This window comes from Polistes fuscatus, unplaced genomic scaffold (assembly GCF_010416935.1).
Source record: "Polistes fuscatus isolate 324 unplaced genomic scaffold, CU_Pfus_HIC Scaffold3, whole genome shotgun sequence".
In the NCBI taxonomy this organism is placed as follows: Eukaryota; Metazoa; Arthropoda; class Insecta; order Hymenoptera; family Vespidae; genus Polistes; species Polistes fuscatus.
This window is the reverse complement of record NW_025113107.1, coordinates 13,353,925-13,378,853: the sequence shown is the minus strand read 5'-3', so window position 1 is coordinate 13,378,853 and position 24,929 is coordinate 13,353,925. Positions and strand designations below refer to the sequence as shown.

At 36.9% G+C, this 24,929-nt stretch overlaps 1 protein-coding gene across 7 annotated transcripts in view; it reads left to right on the top strand.

Annotated features, from left to right (window-relative positions):
- Window positions 1–23,959, top strand: part of LOC122520018 (speckle-type POZ protein) — a 78,352-nt gene extending 54,393 nt beyond the window's left edge. Inside the window, exons 1-9 of one of the 7 annotated variants that reach the window (XM_043639900.1) lie at window positions 653–676; window positions 1,281–2,003; window positions 17,071–17,215; window positions 21,719–21,855; window positions 21,929–22,080; window positions 22,250–22,389; window positions 22,477–22,654; window positions 23,084–23,405; window positions 23,682–23,959. In XM_043639900.1, the coding sequence (XP_043495835.1) occupies window positions 1,885–2,003; window positions 17,071–17,215; window positions 21,719–21,855; window positions 21,929–22,080; window positions 22,250–22,389; window positions 22,477–22,654; window positions 23,084–23,405; window positions 23,682–23,826 (1,338 nt within the window). In that variant the 5' untranslated portion in view covers window positions 653–676; window positions 1,281–1,884 and the 3' untranslated portion in view covers window positions 23,827–23,959. The other 6 variants (XM_043639901.1, XM_043639899.1, XM_043639895.1 and 3 more) reach the window with 6 other exon arrangements.
- The last annotated feature ends 970 nt before the right edge of the window (window positions 23,960–24,929 follow it).

Genomic DNA, 24,929 nt, shown 5'->3' with positions numbered 1-24,929 from the left:
CAGCAGCTTGCTTGCTTGCTTGCTTGCTCAAGGAAAAAATAATTAAAAACAAAAAAGAAAAAGATACCGAGTGTCGTACTCTTGAGTGATATTTTTTTTCCAAGGGAGATAGAAAAAGCTGGATTAGTTTACATTACATAATTGGATCTATTAGAAGAAGACGTCAGAGTAATATAAGCAAGGTTAGGATAAAAAGGCATCGTATTTTGTCAAGACGGTTCGTTTTTAATAACGATCAAGGAACATGATGACAACAACGATAACGATGACGATGATAATGATAATGATGATATTGGAGAGGATAAAGGAAGAAAGAAGAGAAGAGGACAATTTATTCGTATAGGCATAAGGCACAGAGCAAATCAAAGCAGAGCAAAGCAGAGCAGAGCAGAGCAGAGCAAAGTATCAGCAGCAGCAGCAGCAGCAACACGGCGTCGACGCAGAACGGAGGAACCTTGGCTTCGCCCGTCTTCGTCAACGTTCGTTGCGCGAGCTGTGTTCGAGAGCGGCGAAGCACACGAGGTCGAAGCGAAGTTAACCGAACGTCTAGGCGAGTACCGTCGAAGGTATCCGAATGATAGCGTAAACGACCGAGAGGTAAGCTTGTTGGTGGGGCAAAGAGCAAGCTCAGTTTCTCGGTTCAGTCGAGCCAGCGTCGTGGTTGGAATCGGTTAGGGTGAGTGGCGGGCACCGTCTCTCTGTCGGTGGGGAGGGGAGAATAGAAACTCTCTCACACAGGTTGTGTCTCAAAAGGCAGAGCACAGACACACACATATATACAGAGAGAGAAAGAGAAAGAGAGAGAGAGAGAGAAAGAACAACCGCTCTTTAATAACGCGTACACGAGGTAGTCCCAGTCGATGGTGGCCAGCTGCCGGAGTAAGGTTCACAATCGCAGCTGTGCGTCTTCTTCTTCTTCTTTTCTCTTCTTTTCTCTCCTCTCCTCTCCTCTCCTCCCCTCGCCACTCTTTTCCTTATTTTCTCTATCTCCCTCTCCACCTTTCTTCTTTCCCTTACTATTGGATGTTGTCCCTTTCTTACCCTCCTCTCCCCCCTATATCCCTTCTTCTTTACCTTTGAAACACTTCTTTTCCCTTCTAGTGAAATTCTATAACATCGTCCTTCCAAAACCTTCTCCTTTATTCTCCTGTTGTCCATGGTAGAGTAAAGATCTCTCTTGGAATATCATCTGGCAGTCGTCCTCGTTTTTCTCGTTGCCTCTACGGAATGTAGTTGGATGAACCTGTGTCGCGAAAGATTCATCCTTTTTTTCGCATTAGCTAACAGAAGTAGTACTTGAGTGTACGCATACATATATATATATATACACCCCTACGAAAGACACTTGTAGTGAAATTACTGTGGTAATAAGTGCGCGTACGAAGTACAGAAGGAAAGAAGGAAGGAAGGAAGGAAAGAGGGGCGTTGACGGAAGAAAAAGAGTTGAAGAAGAAAAGGAAGAGGAAAGATAAAAGTACACACTCGTCGACCGACCGTAGACCGACGACGACGACGACGACCACCATCTCAAGGCGATTTATTAAAAGCCGAACGTGTGTGCGTGCGTTCGTTCGTTCGTTCGTTCGTGCGTGCGTGCGCGAGTTAGAAGAGAGAGGAAAAGAAAAGGAAGGAGAAATCTTACTGGTCGTCCTCGTCCCTTAAAAGGAAAAGGAAGGAGAAAGAGAACAAAAAAAATATATATATATATATACATATATAATATAAACTAGTAGTAGAAGGAGAACAGTCGCTAATCCTTTTTTATCTGATTTTTTTTTTTTTTGTAATTATTAATCACCGTCATCGATTTTTCTTTTAATCAAAACGGAAGAGTTATTATGACGGAAACGCGTGTTCCATAAGGAATAGTATTATTTTGCGCGCATGTGTCCAGTGGAAGAAAGTGAAAAAAAGAAAGTAATATTTGTGGTCTTTGGTACTCAGGATAGTTTTTTTTCTTCAAGAGGACCCGAATCACCTTTTGCCAGGATGGCACTCGCGCGGTACGCATTTAATACTTATATTTTAATACTAATTTTAATAGCAATAGTAGTTGAACCATTCGAGCAACCAATCAACCAACCAACCAACCAACCAGGCAGCCTAGGTTGCTGCTGCTGCTGCTGCTTCCGTCTCCTCTTCTGTCTCGGTTGGCCTTCGTCTGTTCTGCGAGGGCAGGGCCTGTTGACCCCCCCTCTTCTCTGCTTCTCCCCTATCCCATCCAACCCCACTAACTCCTCCTCCTTCTCCTCTTTCGTCTCTCCCCTATCCTTCACCTACCCTCTTCTCCTTCTCGCCCGAAACTCACACGTCACGCCTTTTATAATGCCCAATCAAAACTATTTTTTTTTTTTATCTCTATCTCTATCTTTCTCTCACACTTCATATATTATTTGTTGCTCTTTTTTTTTTTTTTTTTATTTATTTCATAAGTATTTAATTATATTTTTTTTTTCAATGTACATCGCATTTATTCGTTCAATAATGCATAAAGTAATTTTTTTCATCGATTAGATTTTTGCACGAGAATTTTTAAACGCGAGACCCTCGTGGATCCTATAAAACACACACCCGTGGGGTTGGTGGTACGCTGCTATTTTCAAATCATCCGAGTGATATCTTTTCGAGAACGTTAGACCACGGGGAAAAAAAAAGAAGAAAAGGTAGGAAGAAAAAAATAAGAAAGAGTTCGAACGGTAAAAAGAAAAAGGTTTAAAGTACCCTCAAAAACTAACAATTTTTGATTTATTCTTTTATTATAACGCGATCGCGATATTGCACATTATTTTCTCGGCTTTTGGATAACAAAATATCTACAATGTTATCCTTCGAATGATAATGGGGAATCGTACAATGACATAGTAATGGTTCCGTCAAGAGATTAGCGGTGGTTCGATAGGCGGTCAACGACCGGCCCTGCTACGAATATATATACACCTCCTCCACCCCCTCCACCCCCTCTTGTAGTGCCTGCCATGCGTGTTCCTCTGGTATATATACGTGTATATGTATGCGCACTAGCTCTCGACTGAAATGAAAAGAGGGTGAGGGGGGGTATCAGAGAGGAAAGGGGGGAGGGAAACGGGAGCTCAGTTTTCGGTGATCGGGTTAACGCAGCGACCATTGTTCTTCTCTTCTTCCCCCTCCCTCCCTCCCTCCACCCCCGCCCATATTTTCTTCATCGTCTTTTTTGCATTATCGTTTCATCGTCACCTCCCCCCCTCTCTCTCTATCTATCTATCTCTATCTTTCTTTCTTTCTTTCTTTCTTTCTTTCTTTCCCTCTCTTGTTTCCTTATGCTCATAGGATAGAACAAAGTTCTTGGTCAAGTCAATGTGGTTATTGATGGTGGTGGTTATGTGATGGTCATCGTCGTCATGTCTATCCAAAGAAACCGAATGCAAGGTTAATACACCTTTTTATGTCGAGTCGAGCCTTTTAACGGATGCGGGCTCCGTCATGGTTCGACGATTCGCTTTTATGCGAACGCATTTGACCCTGAATGCTATTCCGTTGGAATTTGAAAGATGAAAACCACGTTCTTCCGCTTCTTTTCTATATAATACTACCTTCTAAAATATCTATTTTTCTTTTCTCTTTTTTTATAAACATAATATTATTACAAATTAATTCTCAGTTCGTTTGAATCGAATTTTTAGATATGGATTTATTGTCTTCTTAAAAGTTTACAATAAGTTTTATATTTATAGGAGAAATATGTTATTTAACCTTTTATTTAACCTAAAACATTTTACAGGTACTTTAAAAACATTTATAAACAAACAAGCGTATAGAAATAATAAAATATCATCAGTTTATTCATTTATATGTCGCGATAAAAAGAAACTATGATAAATACTACACTCTGTAATTAGTTTTGGTTGAGTTGACACTTAAAACCGGCCGGTGTGCAAAGGGTTAATATTTGTAAAATCGTGTTAACGTATGGTGATTTGCGAAAGATTATTCTAGTTGTATTCCACTTTGAAGGAAGGGCGGGAACATTTGAAATTCAAAAGTTCGAGAAATCGATCGAGGTAATCGTTCTTTTCTACATCCCAGCCTGGCCGTAACAAAATGGCTAGGTTGCTTGCTTGCTAGCTTGCTTGCTAGCTAGCTAGCTAGCTTCTTGTATATACGGCCACTTCGTGACAAGACTTAGCGATTAGAATTTCTTTCGATCTGTGACTAGGAGGTAGCCCTTCCATTGGTCAACGTTCCTTACCGATCGAATAACGCGATTGCACGTTCCATCAAGGTGATAGGAGAAATATTCAGAACCATAATAAAATTGAACAAATATTTTAGATATTCAATTTAGTTAAGGACATAATTTATGTTCGAATATTTTTTTTCTCATCGATTCGTTTATTTTTATTTCAAAATTATATATATGTTTTTCTAGCTTGTTTTCTAATCTTTTCTCTAATCTATTTTCTAATCTCTATTGTTATCAGAATATTGTTGAATAGAAAATTTTCCTGGTTGATAACTTCCTCTTGTCCAATATAGCATTATATTACCCATATTTACTTCCTGTTGACACACAGGAAAGTACTATCGTTCGAAACAGTGATTCACCAAGACTATAAATGAACGATGAGCTACTTTTACAAACAAAATCGCGTTCAAATAGCAATCTTTTATTCATTTTCTTGTTTCTTTTCTTTCGAATTTGACCGATCGATCGATCACCATTCGACGGCCTTGACATTGTTGTTAATCGACTGTGGAAAATAATTTTCAAAAGAAATCGTTAAGCGGTTAGGTACACATAGGTTTTGTCAACTCAATAAAAATCATCACGTACGACCTTACAGCTCGATATACAACTAGGCAAACAACTACGACAACGTTTACTACTTAGCTCGATCGAGTTGCTATTGAAGTTTTGTATTATCTTCCATCGTCATCTTACCACTACTGTGCCGATAATAACGGATCTTGCTTAACAACCAAATACATTTTTAAAGATAACTTCGACCTTCGTTAATTTAAGAAAAAAGAAAAAAAAAATTATCGTTAGGCCTAAATTACTATCACCACGATATATATATTCGTAAACCTAATCAATATTCCTATACATATAAATAAGAGATATGCTTCTATAAATTTGAACCAATCGAAATCGTTCGATCCTGTTTCATTTAAGCGAACTTGTTTTTTCAGCCAATCGTATCGTTCCATTTGTATAAATATGTCGTTCGATTTCTATCGAGAATTATTATTGGTCGATAAACTTATCTCATTAAAATTCACCAATAGCAGTAACCACCACGTCCAAGTGTGAGATATAACAAAAAGCTTCAATTCGAAAATCTTTTCAACTTTGTTTAACTTGATATCGTATGATTTATTTTATTATTTATTTCGCGATCTTTCTTAAAACAACCATAAATGCTAATAAAAGATTTCAAACAAAACCGTATAAATGTATATACATATATATATATATACATGTATAAATATGCGAATATAAGAAAAACACAGTAGCCATATTCGAATTACTTTTGAACTTCCACAATCATACTCTTTATATATCTGCCAGCATTTATTTGAATGGTACGTGTGTGTATTCATTGCGACGGTTTACGACCCGACTCGTAATAAAGATTTACGCGTTTCAAAGTTAATCTCTTTATTGATATAATACGTTAACCGGTATAAGAATGAACAAAATTATCGTTCGATTTATCTCATTTAATTTATATTATATATAGCTTCCACATTTTCACGCCTTTCAAATTATATTTCCACCAAGCAGTTCGAACAAATAACAAATTTTTTTATTTACTCCGAAAATGAGATATTACAAATTTATTAATTACGTTGATTATTCGTCATCGTCGTCGTCGTAGTCTCTTTGTATTAGTAATAATAATAGATAATCAACATGGCGTTAAATGAGTTGGAAAATCATCGACCTTGTCCGATGTTATCGTAATACTGTGCGCCATCATTTTTTTTTTCTTCTTACGACACATGCACACACTGCACACACATACACAGGAACGTACACAAACGTATATACACGGCATGCATGTGTGACACAACATGCACGCAAAGGTAGAAAATGCATATACGGTGTCGGTGTCCTTTATTCCGGTAACAGTTGACCTAGCATTGTTATCACATCGAGCACCTCTTCCTCCTCCTCCTTCTCCTCCTTCCTCCTCCTCTATTAAAGCTTTCTCACACGTAGGAAGAAATCTCGTAAAGGTCGTTATTTATTTAATCTCTTCATCATTTTTATTCATTCTATCTTATATTACACGTTCTCTCTCTCTCTCTCTTTCTCTCTCTTTTTGTTAAAGAAAAAAATAACTTATTAGATCGATTAGATTATATTAGAGTTCGTCGATTATCTGAAGAACTACGTTAATAACAGCTTGACCGATAAAATAATGCACTTGTGTATTTCTACCTTCAAACACACACACATACATATTCACGCACATACATAAATTTCACACGTGCTATTCGACAGTAGGTCATATATAAATTGTATCAAGTATAATAGTAACGATCGTAATCTCAAATTTCGAGGTTGAGTATTATAAAGTTCCGAGAAGAAGAAAAAAAAATGCCTACGTCAGACGACGAGGACACGTCAACGTGTCCATTGATTTCATTATCAATTACGCCAAGTATGTGTGTTATTATTATAGATCATAAAAAAAAATAATAATATGAGTGAGAGCGAGAGATAGGAAGAGAAAAAGAGAGAAAAAAGAAAATAAAAGAAAAGAAAAGAAAAGAAAAGAAAAGAAAAAGCGAGGCCAATCGATGTCGTCCAGTACTCTCGATGAAATAAAGTCACACAACCACAAAGGACGAGGTGGTGGTGGTGGTGGTGGTATAAACCGTATTATAACACACACATATAAGCTAGAATATACGTGTACTCGAAATACTATGAAGTTAGGTATACACGTGTAGTAAATGTAAGAGAGTGAAGGATATATATAAAAAGGGAAGAAGAACAGTAGGGTTGGATGAGGTTTAGGGGTGTCGAATCCATCAGGGTCTCGACAGGGTGCTTAAAGGGAATGGAAAGATATGGTTGGGTGGGTAATTGTCACTTTTTGGGATTCGTTTTTTGTCTTTCCTTCCTTCCTTCCTTCTCCATTTATGTTGTTTCTTTTTATTCTCATCATTTTTGTTTGCCTCTCAACAAAAAACTTTAGATTTACCTTTTTTTCCCTAAAGCTTTTTCTTTATCTGTATCTATCGCTAACTCTTTTCCTCTCTCTCTCTTTCTCTCTTTCTTTGCGTCAGCGTCTGACTTCAGCTGGAAGGTATAGGTGAGTAGCAGCAGCAGCAGGCGAGTTCCACGGAATGCAAAACTCGCTGAAGGTTTCTCTAAGGGAGCCCCGACGACGGACTTCCACGAAACGTCCTTGCACGATGGAACTACTTTTTCTTCTTCTTCTTCTTCTACTTCTTCTTGGTATTGCCCCCACCCCTCCATCCCCTCTTCTGCTTCTCTTCTTCTCCTCCCCCTTTTCAACTTCAAAGTTTCTTTCTCTTTCTTTATTGGACGCTAGCACGCTTTTTCTTCCTTCCTTCCTTACTTCTTTCTTTTCTTCCTTAATTTCTCGCTCGCCTATTGGCTTCTCTTCTTATCCCGTATAAATACTCTTCTTGAGTTTTCTTTTCTTTTCTTTTCTTTTTTTCCGCCCCCGCCCCCTTCGAATAGATTTTAGGCACGCCCTAAAAAGAAATTCTCTATTAGTAGCTTTAAAAGCGCCATTTATGTAACTAAAGCTCTCCTTTCCTTGGTGCCCCTCTCCTCGCACTCGTTGCCAGCAACCAACCAATCCAAACACGGCAACTTCACTAGTAACAGCCTGTCCTTCCTATGAGCTTTTTCCTTATTGGATAGATCCTTTTCAAAGCGTATTATTCGTCTCCTTCATAAGCTGACTGACTAATTTGGGTAGCGTAAATATTGATGGAAATAGTTTAGTTTTTTTTTCTTTTTTTTTTTTTGAAATATACACTCATTTGATTTTTTTTTTTATTTAAAATTATTATTACTTCGATCTTTCTCTCTACAATTATTAACTCTTTAACTTTTACCATTAATATCGCGATTGTGAATTGTTGCGTGTGTTCATTTGCTTCGAAGTTTATCTTCTTAAATTTCATAATTAAATTGTATTCTGCAAATTAAGGATAATTCGATATTCGTGATATGAATTATGCGTTAGCACAACCCTCCCCCTCCCTTCCACCTCCTTCACTAAAAGTGAAAAATCAATTAATTTTATTTTTGATCATATTTATATATTACGTATATGAATATTGATTTATTATTCGATTCGAATTAATCGACAAAATATTATCTCCCATTAAAAATAATCATTTTCATAAACGTAACGCTATAAATATTTGTTCTTTTTTTTTTCGCACAGAGTTATGATTGCAAAATGTTAAACAAAACAAAAACTGGGCCTGACTTTGAATATCGACGATCGTCTTTGTTATTAGGGTACAACGAAAAGAAGATAAAAAAAAATTGATGGGTGAGGGGGTGGGGAGGAGAGGGTAGATTTATTACCACGTCGTGTCCCGGCATATAGGAGTCTCGTGACCGCAGTCTCTGCCGCAGCTTCTAAGAAAGGTCTTTTGGAAAAGACCTTCGCCGATATGCCTTTTGGAATTTCTCCAACGTTGCGTGGAGAGTAAGAAATTTCTTTTTTATTTTTTTTTCCTTTTTTTATACTCTCTCCCTCTCTCTTTTATTCCCTTGCTTGGTCGATAAAAGCAACATCAACAGCAGCAGCAAGCAGCAGCAGCAAGCAGCAGCAGTAGAAGCACCGAATGTGATAGTGGTTTGGTATATAACATAGTTTAATATAAAAACTAACTTTCTTTATTTATTTCTTTACATCGTATTCCACGGAAAGTTTCATTCTCCTCTAATTAACCCGAATTAAACTTTGAACTCCCCCCAATAGAAGAAAAAAGCTTTGACTCGTTAATTCCATGTTGTTGCCTTCGTTAAATCGATGTACACGAAAATATCTTTCTTTTTTTAGATATTAAAAACCGTACGTATATTTTTGTCTTTTTCTTCTAATGCAACGTCATGATGAGCATAATAAAAGGTCGAATGAAAAAGACACAAACAAATGAATCAAAGAGTAAATATAGAAGATAGTTTCTGTAAAATCAGATAAAATATCTCATACATTTAAATGATTATTCTCTTTTTAAGATCTTTTTCTTTACTTGTTTCTTTTTCCTTTTTTTCTTTCTTTCTTGATCTTCTAGAGAAACTTTTAACTATCTTATCCACATCTTTCTAAGTCTTTTCTTTAGAAGCTCGATTATATTACAGCTCCCTGTACCCCGACTCGTTTCGCCACAGCAAAGCAAAGCAAAGCAAAGCAAAGCACAGCACAGCACAGCACAGCATAGCAGGGCCAGTGCCCTGGTACGTGGGATATACCGGACGACCTTGGGCCTCACGGCCAATTTGCGAGGTCCGCTCCCTCCAGATGGGCCCTTACTGAGTGAGCCCAGTTTTCTTATTAGTTGGGAAGGAGTTCAAGACCAACAATCCATAATACGCGTATAATATCGTGTCTATAATAGAATCAAATCGAATTAAATATCTGGGGGGCGAGGGGGAGAGAGAGAGGGGGGAAAGAAGGACAAATAAATAAACAATTTAAATCGTTTAGAAATTACCTATAATTCGATAATCAACTCTAACAATTAAATTCTTCTTACTGGAATGAATCAGTCAGATTCTTTCATGTAATAGCTAGCTGATATTTAAAACAAGATGTTAAAACGTGACGTTGAAAATTTATTATTTGTATCGTGTTCCTTCTCGTGTTGCATTAGAAACAAAACAAACATGCGTGTCACGTTGTGTTGACGACGTCGTTAAATCGGAAAAGAAAAATATCATAGCTCGATAGTTGGTAACATATCTCTGCTGAGAGTGAAGAGTGATGTTTCAGACATAACCTCTTCCCTCTCTTACCTCTTTCCCTCCCTTTCTTCTTCCTCCTCACGCGCAAGCATACGTTCTTTCGAGTTGACGCGGAAGTGAGACTCGCGTGCACGCGCACATGCTCATCATGCTCATGCTCATCATGCTCATGCTCATGCTCATGCTAGTCGTTTGGTTGTCGTTGTGTTGAATTGCTTATATTCGCTTTTACATAATGAAGAAAGGTGAATCGATCGAACGTTTGGTATTAATGACATTGATCCCCCGTTAAAAGAAAATAGCATGCTTCGAGTATCGGTCAGCATCACGTTTCTTTCTATTCATTTGATTTTTATCCAATTTTTTGTATTATTATCTACTCGTATATGATGGCCCTGAAGAGCAAGAGGTGGTAGTGGGGGGATGGGGGTGGGAGAGTTAATAGAAATATAAGGAGAAAGATTGGAATAGTGTTGTTGTTTTGTCTCGATGATATTTTCGAACGATTATTAAATGCTATTATTTTCTTTTTCATTCTCCTCTCTGTTTTCTCTTGGTTAAAGAAATCCAATGGAATCCTTGAATCCGACAAGGTAGTCTACTTGTTCGGAGTATCCCTCAAGGAGCTTTAAGTATCTCTTACGTTACACTTATTGTTGTCAACTATTATACCTTTCGTTATTCTTCTCGTTTTGTGTTATACTGTACAATGTAGAAAGTATGAAAAGAGAAAGAAAGGGAAATAAATTGAGAGAGAGAGAGGGAGAGAGAGAGAGATAGAAAGAGAAAGATGACGACTACGACTACGACAACGACAACGACAACTTCGACGCGTGCAAAACGTACGTAAAGCCAAGCCGTGGTGTGACGGCCTTGAAGAGAGTTAGCCTTTGTCTTATCATGCTCAACTCGCGGCAAGCAAGCAAGCAAGCGTCAGCCTTGACTTCTCTTTAAGTTCTCTCATCGTTCTTTGGTGTCGTTATTTTCTTCGTCTACTTTTACTATTATTACAATTACTACACCACAACCACCACTACTACTCTACTACTACTACTAATTTTTATATTAAAATCAACTGTGTTTTAAGGTTTACCTTATGGTCATTTAAAAATAATGCAAGTTGTGTTAACATCGTTCTTTTTTCTCTCTAGGGATAAATGTAAATTTTAAAACAATAGAGATTGTTATCTATTTTTATTTTCATAATTTTCCTCGTAAACGTATTTAGTTATCCACGATATCAGAAATATACTCGATAGTGTCACATACATTTGCATACAGATGTGCACACTTATGCAATTATTAAAATTCTAATAATAAAGTTAGATATCGTTTAACTTAATTTAAATACATACTTCACTTGTTCTTAAATTTTTAATATTTTAACTTAACACAATTATATATCGTTAAATTATGAATAACTGGTTTATAAAAATACGCCTGTTAAATATATCGAAATAATTATCCATTGTATTTGTGTTTCGTATTAAATTTCTAAGAACAAAGAAGAAGATAAGAAAAATATTTCATACCATCTACGAGAAAATGACACGAACGCGATATTTTCCTCCCCCTTCCTCTTCTTCCTCCTCCTCTTCTTCGTCTTCTTCTTCTTCTTCTTCTTTCTTCGTAGATACCTCGTCCTCCGACGTTACCTGAAACTCGTGGTTTCCTCTTCGGTATTCCCTTGAATACTGAAAGAGGTGAGCAGCACAGAGGAGGAAGGGGGGAAGAGGAGGAGGTATAGTTGTAAAGCGAGATCATCGAGTGAAATTCTAAACCGGATGACACGCCTGCCGATAGTTCTAAAACTTCTCGGTGAATTAAACTGCGATTTGACTAGGGACTACGACGACACCTTTAAACCTCATCCCTTATCAAGTGTCTATCAATTTGTTGCATTACGCACCCTCCACCCATCCAATTTTACTCGCAAATGTGTTCATTTTCAACGAGTTTGACGATGACAGCTAATCGGTACTTTTTTTTTTACTTTTGTATTCCGCATTCCAAGAGGGGAGGTTGATGATCGTCATGAATTTGAGAACAACGGAAGGGGAAAAAAAAAGTAGTTTAAAAAAAAAAGAAAAAAAATCCAAAACTAGTAAATTATTCAAATGCAAGAATGAAGGTTGGGTATAACGTCCGTTATATCCATTCCCCGTTTCTACATTAACCGTTACTTCTACTTTTACTTTTAAATTTCTTTCAAAAACAAATCAGAGAAGAAATAAAAAATGCAAAGACCAAAGGGATGATGATGGTGATGGTGACGATAGCGTGTTGTTGGTGGTATGCTAGTAGTAGGTGGTAGTGGTGGTGGTGGATTGAAAGGAAAGTAACGCGATTTTGTTCGAACTTTACTTGGAGAAAAATAAAAGAAAGGAAAAAAAAAGAAATGAAAAAGAGAGACGGATAATTCCGTTCTTTTCATAAAGAATGTATCTGTTAACGTCTGAGGGAAAACGTAATGGTGAACTCGAGTATAGAACTGAGAATCTCTCTCTCTCTCTTTCTTTTTCTCTAGAAATATAGGTGTATATATATATACATGTATATATACATACATATACAAGTATATACATTTACATATATATTTATACGTAGGAGGAGTGTATCTATATGGGGGAAAGTTCTCCTCGCCGGGAATCTGAAATGACTATGTCCCACACCATTCGCGGAAATCTATTCTCGTGAGAGATCGAGAGAGAGAATTTCAATATTCTGTAGTACGAGACTCGTTTCCGGGAAAACTATCCAGGCAAGCAAGCAGGCAGGCAGGCACACAAGCTACTAACAGGACGTTGGAGGAAAAAGACGAATAAGATGGGGAGAAAAAAAAGAATAAGAATAAAAAGGATTGATTGAGAGAAAGAGAGATAGAGAGAAGGAATTTATCGAGCGAAAGTTTCAATGCATCCTTAGTCGTTCCAACGCACACCACCAACCCGTATTTATTTATTCTCGTAATAATAATAATAATAATACACCGTTTGTGTAATCTTAAATGTGTCAGTTAAAACTATTATACAGGATTATATCTTGATTTAACAAAATTAGCCAGCGTTGTGTGTGTGTCGTGTGTAATTGGCTAATAAAATTAGATTATTTGGCCCCGAGAGTGTGGGGGGTGGTGGACTTTCATTTTATCATTTTTCTTAATAGTAAAGAAATAACGATATACATTCAATTTATTTTAATACAGTAAACACAATTAAATATGTGTACAATATAAATTAATATAATTACAAAATTAAAGATATGGAATAAAGAAGACGCCATTTCGTTTCAATTGAAATAAAAAAGGAAATACAAATATGGAGGAGTATAAAACGACGCCATCTTTAATTGACGTTACCATCAGAGATATCAACGTTACCGTCTGTCTCTAACCTTAATCTCGAATAAAAAAAAAAAGATACTGTTTCTTTTGAAACGATTTTTAGTTCAATATATAACTATAATTTGGCAAAAGAATATAAACTCGAGTAGAATATTGGAGTTGCAAAGAGGGGACAGACGGATAGATAGCCAGCTAGCCAGACGAGTGAGGGGTGGGGCTGGGCAGGGCAAGGCGGGGCGGGGTAGGGAGAGAGAGGGGAGGGAAAAGGGGGGTAGAAAGTCGACGTAACACGTCAAGTATCGTTCTCAGGGCTGATTTGGCAACGAAGCGAACGCGCGAACTCCTCGTGGCTGTGTTTGGTCGCGAGAGTGCTCGTGTAATTATGTGGTTTCGCTTTAGTATGGGTGGTTTTCACCTAACTTCCTCGTTTTCACCGGCGAGAGAACTCTCAACACGACGGATAACAAACCGCGCGCTCGCGATCGTTCTACTTTCCCCTTGGGCTCACTTCTTCGAGTTGTTCGAACTGTTAGGGAGGGGTTGGGGAAGGGGGACGAGGCCCACGCCTCCGTGAGAGAGTCCCGGAAAGAGAGGCCCCCCCTCTCTTCCCACTCCGTATCCAAGGCCCTCCGAAAGAGAGAGCTCGAAATTAAATTGAATCCCTTAGGGTTATTTTATTGTTTCGTTCTTAATGTTCGATTTTTGTTTTTCTTGTCTCATTTTTTTTAAATGCCGTATAACAGCGAGCTTTCCTATTGTCTTGTTAAAAATTAATCATATAAATATCCTCGGTATTTACGTAAATTATCTCGTATTATACATATTTAATTAGTGACACGCGATTGCATTTAAATAATTTTCTTTTCTTTTGTTTTTTTTAATACATCGTTGACATTGCCGAGTCGAGTTTGCCAATAAAAAGCGCGAACCTAATATTATATTTATAAATAATTATAAAATAAAGAAAATATCTGCGTGTGTGTATGTGTGTGTGTGTGAAATTTCGTAAACGTCGTTCTATCGTCAGCAATAATAAGGAAGAAGTAATAATAACCAGTTTTCATATCATTTTATATCCTATTGAGACAAGTAAGAAATACTGAGAGGTCGCAATCGATATACCACCCACACACATATATAAATCTCGAAATAGGTACGACAGTGGATTAATCGTCTATCGAAGTAAATTACAAAAGATATAATACATACACACACACATATATATGTATATATATAAAAGTGTAAGAGAAATTGGCGGATCGCCCTCTGATCGATTTCTTTTCTTGTCGAACGACAATCGTTCGTGTTCGTGCACCCGTGACCAATCGCACGCAAGGTGCTATCGCAATAGAAGAGAGAAATACATAGTTTATCTTTCTCCCCTGGCGAAAAAATGTTCGCCATCCTGTTCTCCTTTTTCTCTCCCTCTTTTTCTTTTTTCTTCCTTTCTTCCTTTCTCTATTTTCTTTCTTTTGCCAGTCGTGTTACGGACTATCTAACGCAAACCAATGTGGGAGTAGCAATGTGGAAGTGAAAGTTGTAAGCTTGTATTGTGGGAGGGTGGGAGGGAGGGTTAGTTGGGTTGGAGGGAGGAGGTGGAGGAAGAGGAGGAGGAAAGTCCTCCTTCGGAAAGTGTCGTTTTATATATTCTTTGATACGGAACAAAACGTGAGATAGAGAGGAAGGAAAATATGAACGAAAGATGATGATGATGATGATGATGATGAAGAAAAAAAAGAAAGATAAAGAAGAAACAAAAAATTCCACAGAGAAATATAAAACATCCCCTTTATTTTTTTACTTTTCGATTATTATTATTATTATTATTATTTCTTTTAACGAACGAGTCAGTCAACTTTTAATCTTTTTTCTCCCCCCTTCAACGATCGTTGATCGAGAAGGGAAGTGTTTTTTTCTTTTTTTTTTCTTTTAATGGTACATAGAAATAATCGTTCGAAGGATACAGATAGGTAGAAAGATAAAGAGAATAGATAAAACAAAAACAAAAAAATAAGCGCGAGATATTGACGAGAGACAGATGCAGGAAGAAACGTTCCAGTTTTCGTCGTGTTCCCTCGTCCGTTGGTTGGTAGTAACAGAAAAACATTATCGACGAGAAAGGAAACGAGAAATCGCATTTTGTCGCGTTTCGTCGTCTTCCCCTATCTCCTCCTCCTCCTCCTCTTCCTCCTCTTCCTTCGTTACTCTCCCCTCGTTTCTTCACCCCTCGTTCTTATCTATATCGAAACAAGAGGGTGGTACATATTGCTATACATATGCATATATTCATCCGTGCATTTTACCGTTCAAAATATATCATCATCATCCCGAGTGTTGTTAACGTTTTTCGTTCCCCTTCATTTACACTTTCGATACTTACTTTCATTTTTCTGATATAAAAAAGAAACAATTAAATATTATATCATAATTTTGATATTTCCTGCTAGGTGTCAATAATCGATCATCTAAAGCATATTAATGTCTAACAGTCGTGAAGTAAAGAATAAGAGGAAAAAATAGAGATAGAATGAGAGAGACACAGAGTACATTAGTTGAATAAAGAGGAGAGGAGAGACGGGTTAAGAAAAGGGGGAAACGATCGTGAAGGAAGAGGTAATAAAAACGGAAATGAAGAAAAGAAGAGAACCAACAGGGGTCCGATGAACCTGCGAGGCTAATGTACTCTCTTGGACTCACCGTCGTGGGCTTCGATGTTTTCCGTAGTAGTTCCGTACTTGTGCCACACGTGAGAGCTTGCCATATCGCGTGCCCTGCATACCCTTCTTCCTTTTCTCTGTCTCTCTCTCTCTCTCTCTTTCGTACTCTTTCAATTCCTCTTTCTTTCACTCTCCCACTTTTATTTCCCCCTCCCTTCTCCTCGTCTAGAGAACTACAGCGCCACCACCACCCCCACTGTCCTATCCCCACCACCATGCATACACTTCTACATCTATCCCCATTCTTCCACTTGTCATGAAACTCTCGTGCGCGCGCACACACTTATACTCGTGTGTACATACGTACCCATCATGCATATACATAAGGTACGATAAGCTATCCATTCCTATCCTATTAACTATACTTTTTACCATAGCACAAGCAAGCCACATGAGGAACCTTCTGCTTTTGCATTTGCTATTGCTGTTGCTGTTGCTGTTGCTGTTTTTGCCTATACCGAGAGGAGTATGCTTCATTTTTACTATTCCTCTTATACCGTGTTGTTCCCCTTGTTTCTATCTATCCATTCCTCTTTCTCATTCCTTACCACCCCTATTCCTTACTCTCTTTCTGACAGTTTCGTGATCCTCCCGTATATGTACTCGTTCGAGTCTTGTTCTCGATCACAGATGATCGACATCGTTTCATCGATGATCTTCGCAGAAAACTATTCGACGAGATAAATGGACTCATTCGTAGATTACCTTGTTTTAATCATGTCGATTTATTTCTTAATCTCATCGACCAATTCTTATAATTTTGTTTTATATATTATTTGTTTTATCTCATCTCTTATCTTCATCGTCGTCATCGCTATTACTCGATTGTTCAGGTTACACGTCATTTCGATTCATCTTTAAGATAACTTATTATTAAACATGATTTTAACTTCTTTTCTTTTTTTATCTTTCAGTTTTCTAATTTCTTTCTTCTTTTTTTTTTCATATTGTAATTGTAACACATTTTACCGTTGAAGAATGATTTCGATTGATGGTGTTTTTTTTTTCTATTTCTGCAACATTGTTTTTTTATTTTTATTTTTTCGTTTTTTTTTTCACAGGCTTGCGGTGAACGACTGTGCACCCCAAACCTCGCGAGTCAGCTCGAATTTGCACAGCAGCAGTAGTATGGCAGTAAGCCGCGTTCCGAGCCCACCACCGCCGGAAGTGAACACCCCTGTTGCCGAGAATTGGTGTTACACACAGGTACGTACAACAACACGCCCATTGTGTTTTAAACCCAAGCTGTGCTGAACACAGTGTCCGTTTCCAAGACGACCGACTAATCGACGACGATCGTATGTCCCGTTCGTTCATTCTAGATTCCTCTCTGTTGTTGAGATCGTGTCTAACAAATACACGCAGTCAAAGTAGAGAGAAATAAAGAGAGAGATACTGATTGTATTCGTTTAATTTTTTTTTTTTTATTTATATAAGTCCGATAAAACTCAAAAATAAATTATTAAACGAATGCGAAAAAAAAATGGACAAGTCTCTTTTTAGATTTAATATTAAATCGTAATCTAGAAATATAATTACTCTTTCAAAATAATTCAAACCGCCGCCATCTTGTGACCATTTGATATTTTCCCATATTTGAAAATATTATTTATCCGAATTTATACATATATGTAAATATACTTTTAACAATAGAAATAACAATAAGTGACACAAGACGGGATGACACGCGTTAACTCTATCGTCCGATAAATAAGATTGAAATCTTCCTTTCGAATCGTCCTTTCCAATTAAAAGAGGTTAACGAACAATATCGCAAGTACATACGTCATCAATTTTACGCGAGACACCGTTTGCGAATAACAACGTCGATCTGAGGGTATCTACCTTATCGACAGTCTGACTCTACCATTGGCGTATCACTGTCACAGGAATACAGATATAAAATAAAGCGAACGGATGATGAAGAAAAACCGTTTGATTGAAATATAGTTAAAAAAAACAAACAAACAAACAAACAAATTGTTAATCCTTTCTCTTTGTTCTTGATTATTAAGATATAATAATCGAATTCGATCATTGTTTATGGAATATTATGAAGATTATTTTCGATAGCTAAGGAATGAGATTATATTCTCGTTGGCGTGTTCTACGTGTGATTGTTATTGTCATCGTTGTCATCATCTTCGTCATCTTCTCGTCGTATAGTAATTTCTTCTTGGTTCGCGAAGAGAGCACACGCGCTCCTGGTACTCTCGTTCTATTTTTACTGCTCGTCCCCTCACGATGTGAACGACCTGCAACTAGATATCTCGCTTCTCTCTCTCTTTCTCTCTCTCTTTTTCTCTCTCTCTTTTTCTCTATCTCTTTTCTCCTTTCCTCTCTCATTCGGATTCTTCGACCCGAACGAGGAAACGTTTGCTGAGTTCACCGTGAAAATTCGCCAACCACGGAACTAACTATCCGACTGGGGGAGAAACGGGGGAGGGGTTAGTACTCACGATACAAAAACCACACCACCATAACCCTTTTAAACTTCCGCCATTTCGAATAGTATAAACAAGTCGAAATTACTTTTTTCTCTTCTTTTTCTTTTTCTTTTTTTTTTCTCATTTATCTTTCTCTCTCTATAAATAATATAAAATAATGCTCGTCGTTTTTTTTTTTAAATTGTATCAATTGTTTGAACAGTTGTTATTTCAGTATTCGCGGGGCAAAACAAATTTCTGAACCTTTTCTTTTTCTATTTTTTGTCTTTTTTTCTCGTTCACATTTGTTCATAAGAACATTAAATATGCACGCAACTTTTTTATCTCTTCTTCCATCCAGTCAAGGTTCATCGTTCGAACGGGTATTCCGGGTTCAAGGCCGTTCGACGCGAAACAGTCACACGATTATATCATCGGCCAAAATTATTTTCTCTTCTGTCGTTCTCTTTTTTTTTTTCAGCATTCATTCCTCCTTTAATCTTGCGATCTTACTGTCTCTCTATAATTATCTTTTCCGAAGATAAAATTTCAAGTTAACGAACGTAATACATTACTTTTTTCTCTTTTCAAATATCTAATACTCGTCTAATGTATATTTATATCTAAAAAAAAAAAAAGTATTGTTTCTGCTATCAGTTCGAGTCTCTTCCATTTATAAAAATCCAAACAACAGGATCAAACGTATAGAAAGAAAATATTATATAATATTAATCCAAAAAAGTTAATGCATCAAAAAGATAGGATATAGCAAACGTATCAGGGTAAACCAAAAGTTCGTACGTTTATTGTGTTATAAGCTGCACAATGGATTGTTTTTTTTTTTTTTTGTAATATTTACTTTGGAAGTATTAATTATAAAAAACGCAAGAATTATTAGGTTCACCCTAATATCACCGCGTAATTTTATTTTTTCACTCGTACAAAATATGACAATCTAATTAACGAAATATTCATATTTTTATTTAAGGAAGGAAATATAATATCGAAGTAAATAAATTGAACAAAATGTTTCAAAGCAATGATCTTTAAAGGATTCGAAAGATCTTAGATGATAGTTTAACTTAAGTTGAGACAGAAAGAGAGAGAGAGAGAGAGAGAGAGCTTGGACAGCGTGTCCACGAGAAGATCCTACCGGAAGTGAATAGAAAAGTTGGTTGGGTTGGGTTGGTGGTGGTTGAACCCATGGGCACACAGCGGGGCAAGGCAAAACAACACGACACGATAATACGGCACAACCAACAGTGGTACAACACACTGTTGTTGTGTGGTGTGTTCCCGTAAACGGGCACGGCTGATTCAAGGCCGATCGGCATCATGCCTGCCGAGCGTGTGTTGTAGCGTCAGATCGAGCCTTCCTCGACGTTGTTGTTGGGTTGAACGACTTCATAGGCCGACGACCGATGATCCCCCCTCTTCTTTCATTTTCTTCTTCTCTCTCTCTCTTTCTCTCTCTTTCTCTCTTTCTCTCTCTCTCTCTCTCTCTCTCTCTGAACAACCCACCTGCTCTAACGCATACCGTATTTTAACGCCTCCTTATATATCACCAAAATGTACGGGTGGTAAGGAAACGAAGAAAACAATCCTATCGAAGCCTAACGCAACGCTCGTTAAAATGATTAAATAAAAGCTTTTTATTATCTTACACTCCACGATTCATTTTGGTTACTTCGTCTCTTCGTCGTGAACTTTTCTCTTTAAGTAATCTATTTTAGCTTGTAGAGAGAGAGAGAAATACAAGAGTAGATATATTAGAGAACGTATATTGGCTTTTTAACGAGGCACCATTGTATCTCTTTAACTTATTGTCTTTAGCATATTCTAAAAGAAAAGATATTGGTATGATAAACTTTTCTCCCTTTGTATTTTGTATTACTCTGTCTGAAACCTTTTAAACATTATCTTGTTTATAAAAAAAAGAGAAGAAGACATTAAAATAAGTTGCAAGTTGTCGGAAAGTTGTTCTCGTATTTATCGTTACCATGTTAATTATTACTTATCGTTATTTCATTTATTAGATATCTCTTGAAGTATTTATTTCGAAATAACAAATATGCAATAATGAAACTTGGAAAATCCCCTTTAAATTCGATTAAAACTATCTTCGTATTGTATGCCAGCAATAGAGCATGCGAGGTCAGCACTAAAGGAACTATCTAGAAAGATAGATTTGGCTCTGGGCTTAGTTTCGTTCACCAAGGTCGTGCACACAAATGACGTCAGAGATCATTGACATCTGGGGGCTCGACCTCGTCTTCTTCTTCTTCTTCTTATTCTTCTTATTCTTAATCTCCTTCTCCTACTCTTCTTCTTTTCCCTTAGGCGTTCCCTTTGCTTCGTCACCTTGTTGCCATGCATTTTTTTTCCCCTTTAATACATATCTCTAAAACGTGCACATTTACCGTTTAAACAACTATACTTTTATTCCATCTTCTTCTTTACTTTTTTTCTTTTTTACTTGAATTTTCTTGAAAGTACCATCATTGTCTTTGGATTTAAAAAATGGCGTCCATTTACTCGTCGTCAATAAAGAACTCTTTCTTATCGACGAGCAACGTGGAATTAAAATAATTTGTAGATGGTTATATCTTTTTTTCTTTTTTTCTTTAAAATTATTTCTCATATTCAATTAGAACCTTATTATTTTTGTTAAAAAATGTATATCGTTAATGTTGAAACATAAGCTTAATTAAATGAATTAATTTCTTTCGGAGTAATAGTTCATCTTATCGTATCTTCGAACAAGCATTTAACAAAGATAAAGACTATAGAGATGATTCTCCTTATCAAATATAATTACATAAGCAAAAACCCGAAATTTGATTCTTCGACCCTGACTTATTCCTCCACCCAACACGTGCAAATACTTGTAGTACTTCGTAGCTTGTTCACTCGAACTCAAGGACAGTCTTGATATAGTTATATCCGTCCAGCTGTGTGATGATCTGTGTACTTTAGGGGCCGGCTGTGCCTATCTTACCTCTGTTATCTCCATTTTATCTTTCCTCTGTGACGCCCCCTATCCGTAACGTTTGCAGTTCCGTTAAATCTTCGCGCGCCATATTTGAATATCAAATTCAAATAATAATAATAATAATAAGCGAATGTATACGAACGTATTATATAATACTCGTTTATCTGCGTTAATATTTGGATATTTCCTTTTTTCTTTTTTCTTTCATCTCACGCGCATATAAAATAAGCGAATAATTAGATTAAGTTTAGATTCCACGAAATAGACTCTGACGTGGTGTCGCATTTGAAGGTCTTGTGTGCACAGGTGAAGGTGGTCAAATTCAGCTACATGTGGACGATAAATAACTTCAGCTTCTGCCGCGAAGAAATGGGAGAAGTACTCAAGTCGTCCACCTTCTCGGCGGGAGCCAACGACAAATTGAAATGGTAAGGATTTCTTTATAACGAGGATGAAAATTCTTAAACCTAATTTATTTGACGTTAATTAATTCTTTTTTAGGTGCCTAAGAGTAAATCCTAAGGGACTGGACGAGGAGAGCAAAGACTACCTGTCCCTGTACCTCCTTCTTGTTTCCTGCAATAAATCAGAAGTCAGGGCAAAGTTCAAATTTTCTATTCTTAATGCCAAAAGGGAAGAAACCAAAGCAATGGGTAAGTCGAACAAAATAACTGTTAATCATAATTCGTAATTAAATATCGAGTGCAATATAGGATATTTGAACAAAGTTTATTTTTAAATGCACGATCTAACGAAACAGACAAACAAAAACAATTCCTACCGATTATCCATTAATTTAATCTATTTAATTTATGCTTACAGAGAGTCAACGAGCATACAGGTTCGTTCAGGGTAAAGATTGGGGCTTTAAAAAGTTCATTAGGAGAGATTTTCTATTGGATGAGGCCAATGGGCTTTTGCCAGACGATAAACTCACGATATTCTGTGAGGTATATACCTTTGTATGTTAATTATCATACTTGTTTTATCGAACAACGATTATTAAGATAAAAATAACACTAACGATATTATTATTATTATCATTTTAGGTCAGTGTTGTAGCAGACAGTGTTAACATTTCCGGACAAAGTAACACGATACAGTTCAAAGTACCGGACTGTCGGCTACCCGACGATCTTGGTCTTTTATTTGAGAACCAAAAATTCAGCGACGTTACGCTGACAGTTTGCGGAAGGGAATTCCAGGCGCACAAAGCCATTCTCGCTGGTGAGTTAACAAATAAAACATCCATTCCCCTAGAGAGGATTATAGGAAGACACCAAAGAATCATTCATAAGCCAATAAACCAATAAATGATTTAAAATTGTCGTGTATACGAATGTATAGTTTGTCAATGTGTCAAAGTTTTAATAATTGATAAACTTGACCGTAGGAAACAGGGTGCTGAATCATTGACGAACTACACCGTAGAGACGACACGTTTCAGATCGTTGAATCGTTTTATTTATAGATACTTTGTGATGAATCATTGACGAAATATTTCATAGACACTTTTGTAAATTATTCAATCGTTATATTCATAGATACGACGATCATCAATCATTCACCTACTACTATTCCATAAATATATTCTAGAAAAAGTGTTAGAAAATTGTTATTTATTTATTTATTTTTGTATTTCTTCTTCTTCTTCAGCACGAAGTCCTGTATTTTCGGCGATGTTCGAACACGAGATGGAAGAGAGGAAACAAAATCGCGTCGACATAACGGACGTCGAACAAGAAGTATTGCGAGAGATGTTACGATTTATATACACCGGTAAAGCATCGAATCTTGAAAAAATGGCGGACGATCTTTTAGCTGCCGCGGATAAGTATGCGCTAGAAAGGCTAAAGGTAATGTGCGAGGAAGCACTCTGCGGGAGTTTAGCAATTGACAATGCAGCGGACATCCTCATACTCGCCGATCTTCATAGTGCTGATCAACTTAAAGCGCAAGCCATAGATTTCATTAATACGTAAGTTTACTTTGGTCTCGAAAAATACACGATATATACATACACGTTAAATATGACTTATTTTTTTTTTTAAACAGGAATTAATGAACATTTTATCTGTAATTTTTCTTAGGAATCATCAACGTTAGAAACACTAAAATATTTTGTCAATTTTATTATACATCAAATTATGAATGATTAATTAATGTACAACATTTAAACAATTAAAACATATTATATATGTCATAATATTAGGATAATTATTTTAATCTTGTTAACTTTTTGTTGAATGTTTAGACACGCGACAGACGTGATGGATACGTCGGGATTTAAGTCAATGGTAAATTCCCATCCGCATCTGATAGCCGAAGCCTTCCGAGCGTTAGCAACTCAACAAATTCCACCTATCGGACCACCAAGGAAACGAGTTAAACAGAGCTGAAAGCAATCACCCCTTACTCCGGGCACAACATCCACGTCGCCCCCACCACTTCTGCATCCTTCATGACTTTTGTGTACAGTGATGATAACGAAGTAGTGCGCTAAATAAATGTTTCCTAGTGTGCGGCAGCTAACTACTGGTCCAACTTTAACGACGCGATATATAATGCAACAAAACACACACATACACAAGAAAAAAAACAAAAACTTAATAATACCATACCCACACCCACACACCCAACACACACACACACACACACACAACAATAAACGTACATATATAACATATATTCGTTGTGTGAGAAGAGAAAAATAAAAATTGCCGCTGTCATCGTCGTCGTCGTCGTCGTCGTCGTCGTCGTCGTCGTCTCTTAGGAAAAGAGAGGGGAGGATGTGTTTGAAGGAAAGGTGGGCGGAGAGGGAGGGAGGGTGGGAGGGAGGAGGGTTTATCGTCTTACGCTCATTCATTCTGAATTTGGTGTCAGTGATAATAGTGTGCGTGCGCGTCTTCTTCTACTTCTACTTCTTCTTGTTAGAAAGACAGTGATTAATTAAACAAACAAACAAAAAGAATAAAATAAAGTTTAAATGTACTTCTTTATTGGACGATGATGAACGTAAAAAAAAAGAAACTCGATAGGCGACGCGATGAAGTATTAAAAAGAACGAGTGGATGAGAGAAGAAAAAGCAAGAGGAATATTATATCGAAGGATTATTTTGCAACAATCTTTCTTCCCTGTCAACAACAACATCATCATCCTTGACATCATCGTTGTCGTCATCATCATTGTCATCATTGTCGTCATCGTAATCGTCATCGTAATCGTCATCGTAATCGTCATCGTAAATGTTCGGGTTTTTTTTACCGTGCATTTTGATTATGCGATGAACGGTATATTCTCACGAACGAAGCCAATTACTACTACTACTATTACTACTACTACTACTACACTACTATTACTACTATACTACTACTACTACTACACTACTACTACTCCTACTACTATTACTTCTACTACTACCTTCTCCAGTTTCTAAAAACGTGTGGACGTTGTTTTAAATATACGACGATGATGATTAAAAAAAAAAATAATAATCTGTAG